Source organism: Rhea americana, unplaced genomic scaffold, assembly GCF_003343005.1.
Source record: "Rhea americana isolate MKP2758 unplaced genomic scaffold, rheAme1 scaffold_30, whole genome shotgun sequence".
NCBI classification, from domain to species: domain Eukaryota; kingdom Metazoa; phylum Chordata; class Aves; order Rheiformes; family Rheidae; genus Rhea; species Rhea americana.
In genome coordinates, this window is record NW_028186424.1 from 5,682,445 (window position 1) to 5,692,358 (window position 9,914).

At 36.0% G+C, this 9,914-nt stretch overlaps 1 protein-coding gene across 1 annotated transcript in view; it reads left to right on the plus strand.

Annotated features, from left to right (window-relative positions):
* The window catches only part of ZFYVE28 (zinc finger FYVE-type containing 28), an 81,235-nt gene that overhangs the window by 43,092 nt on the left and 28,229 nt on the right, over positions 1-9,914 (plus strand). Inside the window, exon 10 of the mRNA XM_085309690.1 lies at positions 8,731-8,835. Within this exon, the coding sequence (XP_085165816.1) occupies positions 8,731-8,835 (105 nt within the window). The remainder of the gene's footprint in view (positions 1-8,730; positions 8,836-9,914) is intronic.

The window sequence follows — 9,914 nt, forward strand, 5'->3', positions numbered from 1 at the left end:
AAGGAGGTAATCCATCCCATCTACTCGTCATTGTTAAGACACACCTGGAGTGCTGGGTCCAGTGCTGGGCTCCAGGAGACACGTGGATTTACTGCAGCRAGTCCAGCAAAGGGCCACAAAGATGATTAAGGGACTGGAGCATCTGACGTATGAGGAGAGTCTGAGAGAGCTGAGAGTGTTCAGCCTGGAGAAGAGAAGGCTGAGGTGGGATCTTATCAGTCTKTGTAAATATCTGATGACAAGATGTAAAGAGGAGAGAGTCGAACTCTTTTCAGTGGTGCCCACTGGTAGGACAAGAGGCAACAGACAGACTGAAACACAGTAAGAAACCAGTTTTTCACTGGGAGGGTGGTTGAACACTGGAACAGGTTGCCCAAAAAGTTGTGGAGTCTCCTTCCTTCGAGATACTCAAAACATGACTGGACGTGATACCATGCAACCATGCTCTGGGTGACCCTGCTTTGAGCAAGGGGTTAGACCAGACAATCTATGATTCTGTGTAATTTTTTTTTTTTTTTTGAAATCTAGAGATTCTCAGCTGAGTAACCGTTTTCCTTGTGCTTGCTGGACCCTCTTAGAGAACTCCCAACACATTTGTAAGGAAGGAACATCCCTTTGCAGAAGCAGTGTTATTTATTCCGAGGCAGATTTTCTCATTCTTGTCTACCAATTTTAGCTTTTGTGAAGTTGTCTAGTACTAATATAGGCTCGTTAAGATCGGAGTTCTTTGAATCTCCTTGGAGTCCTTTTCTATTTTAGATTGCCACCTTTAAACTTCAGGTATCAAGAGCTAAATGAGAGGTCAGTAATTCATCTGTTTCACTATTGAGTTCTCCTGAAAGTCTTGGGTGGATATATTTGAATATTTTTTTCAATATATTAACGGGGGTTTTGTCCATTATCACCATAGTCTCTTCTACAGTTATTTTATTGATTATAATTAGTTGTCTCTGTATTCATTGTTTAGACTTCAGTGTGTCTGTTGCTAATTGGCAAGTACTATTCCATCTTTTCCTAAATAGGGAAATAATTAAGAATGGAAGCATTTTGTTATTAATTTATTTTTCCTTTATTTGGAAATGTTCTGAGATTAATTAATTCGGAATATTTTGTGTGAGACAAAGATGCATCTGCTGGGGTCTTTAGATTTTATACATATTTGTAATGTGTATATATGTATATAATGTGTGTGTGTAAACACAGATTTAGTTATTGCCTGTGAATTGCTAATCATGTTATTGGGGAGAGAGAATTCAGTTACAAAACAGAACATGGACATTTCCTTACACATGCTGCCTATGTGGTGAATAATCACTGCTTTTCAATGGTRTTTTTAAATACGAAGATCATATTAGGCTTCTGTGATTGTTCCCTATTACCTGCTTTTGCAAGCCAACTTAACCATAGGAGAAATGTTTGAGACAGTAGATTATTTTCAGAATGATGGACCCATTAGCTTGAACAATAGGCAGTCTAATACACATGGAATAGCTGCAGGATATACTTATTCATCAAATTGATAAATATATTTACTTTCTAGTTACAGTAAGTCAGCAACTAAGAGAAGAAAATTTTCTTTCCCTTGTCTGAATCAAGGAGCTATCAAATGTGCACGTTATGACAGAAATTGTTTCTTTTCAGTAAATCAGTTTGTTTTTTGTTATTGTGGTGGGGTTTTTTTTTTTGTTGTTTTTTAACTATGCAGTGTGACATCATTTGAAGGTATACTTTCAATGATCCGGTCAGGTTTACTGTAATTAATCCAGAACTTGCAACAGTGCCTAGCTATTCTAAATGCCCAGTGAAGCCAGATATTTAGGATCTAGCCTCGGTTACTCAGTTGGTAAGTTAATATTCAGTGAAGTTTAAAGTACATGTTAAATATTCTACTTAAGGTTTGTGTGTTGACATGTATTTCTGACTTTACCTTTTAAACTGGAGTTGCTAGTTGTTAAATTATTATCTCTTTTTCCATTAYTTGCTTGCAAGTACCTTGAAAAAATCAAACACAAAGGGCACTTTGAGTTTTGGGCACTGGGATTAACGTCATTCAAAGATGAGAAAAGTGCGAGCAAAAATTTAGTCAGTGTCTGACTGATGCTGGGGACAGTGTCACAAAATAAAGACTGTCATGTAACAGAAAGTAAACCAGTAAAGGGGGGAATAATGTAAGAAGAACAATACAGAAGATGGTAAAATAATGCAACAAAGAAGCATTTAGTATTTTGGAGTAGGAAGGATATAAGTTAACACCAGAAAAATATTTTAGATCTGTATCTAGTATTCCTTCTTTTTAAACTGGAAGCAAGYTGTACAGATTACTAAAGCACTCATTCTGTCACAGTGTTCTTGCTCTTTCCAAGCAAAAAATGTACAGATTGAAAATCACATTTACRTTGGTGTTTTGGAAATACTCGGCTTTCTGCTCCTTCCAAAATTGAAGAGTCCTCGTAAAACTGTGTATTCCTCTACATGTTTCAYGAAGTTTGGCAGCTTTCTTCACGTTGTCATGCAATGCTAGCATTTTCATGTTTTAGGTTTAAATGCCTGTGTGTTCGTTTATCAATGTATTGACCTTGTAGCAGTTCTTAAGTGTAGTTTCTCTCCTTTCCCCTGCAGGTCTATTAAGTCTACCTTAAAACATAGAATTTTTGCCATTTTCCTTCATTTGTTATTTGGTGAGCGTACTCTTAATGAAGCCTTTTACAGTGCACATGAGACTTGGCAAAAGGAGCTGAAACTGATAGTGAGAACTTAATTTGTTCACACTTTCTGCAAGCTGTAAGTGTCCTTCATCAGCTTTTAGATGCTGTTGATGTTCAGATTTACTTGCAGAGGCTTGTAGAGCAGAATATTTTGCCATATACTTTTGCAGAGTAAGGAAGAGGAATGATGCATATCCTTGAAAGAGCGTATTTTATTATTTGCTGTTCTGTATTGCAATCCTACAATGAGATGATTAAAATAATCTTCTCCAGCTTGGTATTCAAGTTGTCCTATTTCTTAGCATTGCAGTTTCATGGCCTAAAAATGTAAAACTATATTTAAAAAAAWWTATTTCCTCATATTAGAATTTGTTTGTAAAAAGATGAACAGCTGTTTTGTACAGTCAGATTCTAATTTTGATTTTTATGTGTTCGTTTAATTTTTCTCACTGGTTAATAGTATGTAAACTGTAAGGTGTGTGCACATTCCATCATAACTGCATGAAAAACAAGCATTTGGATTTCGGGGTGGCTGGAAATAACTAAAAAAGTTTTKAAAGTTTCTACTTTGACTCTGTAAGCAGTCCTTAATCAAAACTAGATTAACTGATACTGCAATATAAATTAACTTGATTATATAGGCCTTAAAATCATGCTTTCCCTATAACATTTCTATCACAGACTTAAGACAGCTATGCTTTTCTTCATATGACAGATTTGCCTTTTTCATAAGAATTAATGGACAGTTGTACATATTTACTTAACTGAAAATATGTTTAGCCATCTTGCATTGATTAGTCTTTTAACCAGCTATTGAAGAGTAAGAAAATTTCTCATCAATGTAGCTAACAGCAAGAAGGAAATAGTAGTTAACAGAAAATAAAATATCATAGAATCACAGAATCACAGAATCAGTAAGGTTGGAAAGGACCTCTGGAGACCATCTAGTCCGACCTCCCTGCTCAGCAGGGGCACCTAGAGCATGTCCTATCAGCCCTTCAATTGCAAACTTTGCTTAAGCAAATCTTTACCTGGCTGTTGAACAGTTAATTGAGTTTCCTCTGTTCCCCTTCTGGTATTGTGCAATCTTTTATTTGTGCAATCGGCCAAATCAGATTTGGTCCAAATGAGTTTTTTTCAGTGAGTTTTTAGGTTTAAAAGTGACAGGTTTTGACCTTGTCTGTTGAACATTTATTTTATGTGGTATCTGATAATACAGCTGCTGTTATCAAGTCTTATGATACAAATAAAAGGTGTSAGTGTTTTATAAGCCACTTATAGATATAAATAGACTAAGATGGAAGTATCTTTGCCAATTAGTTAATGTAACTTGAAATGCMGTTGTAACTCAAGTAATAAAATCCGTGCATGAAGAAGAAACTATCCCATGAAACAATGAGAATTTACGTTAAGCCTAAGAGTCTGGAAACACAGTCTGATAGAAAAGAGCCATACAAATATGGATGAAAGTGTCTTTTTTTTCTTTTCTTTCTTTTTTTTTTCCTTTTTTTTTTTTTTTTTTTTTTTTTTTTTTTTTTTGCCTATAATGTCTACCAAAAATAACCAAGAACTGCTGGTTCACTGCTTCGCTGTGCCAGCATTCCATTAAAAGAAGCAGCCATATCACTCCATGTAACTTTACTTTGTTCTCTCAAATCTTTATTCTTTAGTTTCATCAAAAACTCTGGAGAATTGTAATTCTTTGAGTTTGGATGCAGATTTTATTCTGTGCTGGAATGGCATTTTAAAAAATAGCCTCACAGGTTTTTAGGACCTCATGAGTGAAACAAACTTGTGCCACCTTAGGCAATTTAAGCCAAGTCCTATGAATCCTGTGACAAGGGGAGCCCAGTGTAGTATGGCATTAATCTCAAATGAGCACAAGCGATGCAGTGTAGTTTAGGCTGCATGTAGGCTKGTGTGTGAAGAAAGGATTAGTTGCTTTTTTTGTGCTGATGCCTGCTATAAAATGTGTCTGTGTGTGTGTAAGTTCTCTTATTGCAAAAGCGCTAATGAAGACATGCTTAGCTAGCAGTAGCTGATAAAAGGAGCCATGAGTTGGGAAAAGCAGGTCAGTTCACCTCAGGAGCTACCAGCATCCAAGAACTGCAGAGTGAATCTTCAGACACTAATGAAAAGAATATTATATAAAAAGGTATCCTGAATTTTGTGTCTACTAACTATGAATGTGGTGAATTGGTYAAGAGTCTTCAAAAAAATTTTTTTAGGCTAAATAGCGTAACACTGAGAAGGTGTAAAAAAAAGATCATTATTGGGTCCCATTTCTTGACACTAAACAAACACAGACTTTCTTACCCTAAAGAGTTCACAGTCTAAATATAAAGCAGAAAGACATTTCTGGTAGAAAAGGTCAATCTATCTTGGTGCACAAGAGTAACAAAAATGTTTATGGTTATCTAAACTACATATGCCTTAGGATAATACCCCGACCTCTGTAAGTGAGGTCTATATACAGCATGTCCAAACARTTTGCATTACCAAACAATTACTGACGAGATTGATTTCTAGTGCTGAAAGCTGTGGCTGGCGCATGGCCTATGGCATGTGGCTGACCTGGCCTATCATACAGATTGGTGCATCGAGAGATGAAATAGTAGGGGGAAGAGAGGCATTTATGAAGGTGTAAGAATGGCAAAATTTTTTTTTAGGAAAAAAAATTAAAAAGAGGTGGAAAATTGTGCAAATAGTAACTATTTACATGTGGGAGAGGACTCGGATGATACGTATAAGGTGGTCAGAGAATATCCAAGAACATTAAAAGAAAAATAGGATTGAGATTTTTGGGTAATGTAAATTGGTTTTACACCAATGACAGCAACTCGTGTCAGCTGAGAGTCTGTCTCAAGACCTCAACGTCAGCCCTTCTTAATGAGCGAGGGCTGTTTGGTAGGCAAGAGTTTTGTGGTGTTTCTTGATGCATATGAGAAGACAGTCCAAGATTTTCTTCAATCAGCAATCAAAGATACTCTCATGTGTAGGCTTTGATAATCAGATGGACAGAATATTTTGCTTCAGGTCTCACCGGACTACACTTCCATTTCTACTGCTGGCAAAATACAGGACATACCTGTCCCTTTTGATGCTTTAGTTTGTATAAGCTGTTTGAACCGTGTAAGGGACTTTGTTCTAAAGCCAGTTCCCTCTCTCACCGAGCCCAGACTTTTCGTGGAGGCTGGAATAATTGCAGTGTATAGAGCACTTTGCACTTGAATCGATATAGCCAGGAACTTGCCTGAATGTGGCTTTCTGCAGCATGAAGAGAGAGGACCCTTGTCTCTGCCCGGATGAACTAACGTCYCGTTCAGCGCACAGTTAGGTACTATGGAAGGGTAGGAATGATGTTGCAAACAGTATCAGTGCAGTTCTGAAGCTTGTGTTGAAAGGGTTTCTACTTTCACATCATCTGAAAGCAGCGTGGTATAAACTCCTCTGAGAGCCCARGGAGCATGCTGCAGCTCAAAATGACAGAGGCATGAAAATGCCATTACGGGGTCAGCAGGAGATCACTATCTGCCAGCACTTGGTTCAGGTAAAATGTGTTTTGATGGTGAACAAGTTTGGAGATGTTTTTTTCTGTTTGTTTTTGACCACTGCCCAAGAATATTCTGAGGGCAGTCATCAGGTTTACTTACCATTAAGATCCAGCACTTTATGTGCCATCTTTATAGTTTTGCTTTCTAACTCGTACTGCATGCTCCAGAGCAGCAGCTCAGGATAGAAAGTGATTTTGTGACCTGCAACAATGTTGCTAAAAGTCACCCGCTCGTAATGAGAGAGTTTTTTTTTTCTTCTTTTTTAACCTAGAGCATTTAGCTCCCAAAATTGTATGAGAACTTTGACTTCTTCATACTTAAGGAAAGTTTCATCCCTTTTAGTTGTTAGAAAGAGCTGGAAAGCTCAAATTCTCAAAACTGAACCTAAGAAAATAAAATTTTAGATTCTTAAACAGTCTCATGATTTTGTTTTGTGTACTATTGGTAACAGATGTTTTGACTAGATTTCAAATATATCAGGGAGAGCTTAACAAAAGCACTGAAGGACAGCAAACCAAGACCTTAAATCTCAGAAAAAGCGTTGTTCCCCAAGTCAGCCTGCAGGACTGTTAGGAACAAAACTTGAAACTGGGGAGGAGGAGTAAGGGATGGTGGCAATAAAAGAAAATGCTGAGTTTGCTGGTTGTTCTTACGTCCTGGTTCTGCTGTTCAAAGATTATTTTGTTTCAACAATAAATTTCATCTTTGCGCAGCAGTATCTTTTGCTCAATCATGCTATAAAATCACAATCTAAAGAGGTTTTTTTACCTCATTTAACTGCTATAAAAGATAGTTAAAGTACATGTTAGTAGCAATACCACATTGCAAAGTCGGATAAGTAAAGGTGATGAGCTATAAATGAGCAAGCCTTATCTCTCCATAATGAGCAGAATTATCAAGGGAAATTGTATGAAACGAATGAAAGTTAAATAGATTTTTGTTCAAGTCTGATGCATTATTTTCCAGTTGTGACAGCTCTTCTTTCAAATAAAGCATAACATTTGGGATTTGTTTTCAAGCTAAACGTGTTGGATTTATTTTCAATTTGGAAATCAAAAATGAGGAATAATAAGAGATATATTTTCAAAGTGAGGAGGAGGAGATATGCAAACAAATCCTATTACATCTTAAAGGGATTAGAGCACATACCTTCCATACATGACTCTCAAAAACTCCCCATAAGTTTTCTTCCAGACTTCAAGCCACAAAAATATCCATAATAGTAAATTTAATAGAGGAAAAGAATTTGAAGCATAGCTGGTTTGAATACCTAGCCAACCTACTCCTACAAATCAAAATAGTGTAATAAATCTACCAGTAGTCATAGAGGAGTAAGTTTTTTTTTCTTTTTTCCTTTTTTTTTTTTTTTTTATCCTAGTCTAAATAATTACATTTCTTTTAACTAAAAAATATTTCTTAGGTTTCTCTCCTCATTGTCCAAAGATTTCTACTGACTGAACACTTCAGTTCAGCAGGCTGTCATGATTCTTCTGCACTGCCTAGAACCAACACAGTTTTCATACATTTGCTCAAGATTATTTTTTCCTATCTTCTGTAATTTAATTTTCTTCAGCCTTTGGAATTTCCAGTAACTGAGCAGTAAATTGTTACTGAAATATTAAAAATTGATCTCTCTGAGACAGGTCTGTAGTGCTTATGAAACTCCTTTTAATCTTCTAACTTATTTGATAATATGATGTAAGTTCTAAAATGATGTAAAATTTAAAGGCTTTTCATTAGCCTAGGAATGACAGGGAAAAGTTGTTAACCATTAATTTAAATTATTCATACTATTTTATTTAGAAGCTAGTAGATTTGGTCTAACGAAGTGTTAGTATTTTGTCACGGGATTGCTGCTTCATGGCTGGCCTAAGGCACACATCTGAGGAATCACTGTAGGGACCGCTCAGATCAGGGGTAGCTGTATTAGCCCCTTTTCTTTCACTGAACAGTCAGCTGTCTGCTTTCTCCTGGATTTTTTCCTCCTCATCCTCATTCTGTGGAAACTTGGATGAAATTTGTTGTGATATTATAGAGGTTCTTGAAGGTTTTTTTTTTTTTTTTTTTTTTTTTTTAGGCTGTGATGGCCTGAAGCACATAGTGGTTTTATGAATTTGCAGTGATATTATGTCTTTGTTATAAAATCAGGCCACATTTTACTGTGTGGGGCGCACTGTTCTATCTGTACCCTGTGCAATTGTAGCATCTTTTGGCCCTTTCCTGAATGTTTTAACTGTACGTTATGAATTAAAGTGAAGATTTTTACAGGTGTGTGCCCACTGATTTTGCCAAATTGTCTGTCCTTTTGGTAGTGATATAAAATAGGTATGTATTATTTCCTAAAGAACAGAAATGTRACTGTTAATTTACTCTTACTTCTGTATAATCATTTACGATCTGTGAGTTACCGCCGTGCTGTTCTTACCTGTGTTCGCTTCAGCAGTTCATTTTGTTTCCGTATGTTTTTTCAGTTCTCAGGATGGCTTACGTGATTCCCCCCTCAGCTCCATCTCCAGCAGTGACTATGAGAGTGTTTCTGTCACTACATGTAGTCTCTCCAGCATATACACTCTGAGGTAATAACGTCCCTTCATAGTCAGATTTGACTAATTGTGTTGGGTTGTGGTTGGTTACAAATTTTCATTGAATTAACAAACAAGTGACAGCAACACTTCTGATTATTCTTCCTTTTGAACAGCACATACTTTTTTTCTCGCAGCTTTCTTCGGTGCTGTTGCAACTGAGAGTCAACTATTTACGGAAAAGTTTCAGTGTATAGAGCAATGAATTATCTGATATGTCAGTGATCGCATTTTTGTCTGCTTAGTGTTTCTTCAAGAGAGACTTCCAACTTTGGCTTGAAATGTACTGAATGTTTGKATAGAGCTAGGTCTTGACTTTACAGATACCATATTTCCGTTTTATTTCAGCTTAGTAAAATAAGGAAAGCATCCCAATTAACCGTAATTTCCACAGTGTTGTAGGCCAAAAATTGTTAAGAATACTGATTTATATTCTCACCCTCTAAACCTGCATGAGTTCTAACTTCACAATGAATTTTAACCTGAGTACTTAGTAGAAGAATAAATTTTAGGGCAGAAAAATGTTGCTAGAAGAGTTCTTCTGCATTTTCCAATATATATGCAGAAGCATTATTTCCCTGATGTGAAATGAGCTCTTTAGCTCACGAATTCAGAAGTTTGTCTGGATTTGGGAATTGAAAGAAGAGGCAAATGGTCTTTTCTAATAATGGCAGAAGTAGTATTACTTTTTTTTTTTTTTTTTTTTTTTTAAGGATATATTTTTTTAGGTTCTATCCATCTTGAGGCTCAATCTTTCTAATGATTTCTGCTTTTAAAAAAGTCAAGTAAGAGTTGTATTAAAATATCTTGATACTTAAGCAGCAAATCATAAAGTATATAATCATTAAGATCATTAAGTACGTAATCATTAAGGGTTTTTTTTGAGTGTTTGATTTGTAAGGCTGTATTTGCACATGTGTATTCTGTGCTTTTTGCAAACTAAACTATTTCACTGCATTATTCCTTAGTGTCATTTTTAAGAAATCTAAGCTGCCATTATTCTGTATCTGATTGACTTTACTAGAGTCTAGCTCGTGCAGTTTATGGTCCAATAAAACATTTAAGTGCTTACT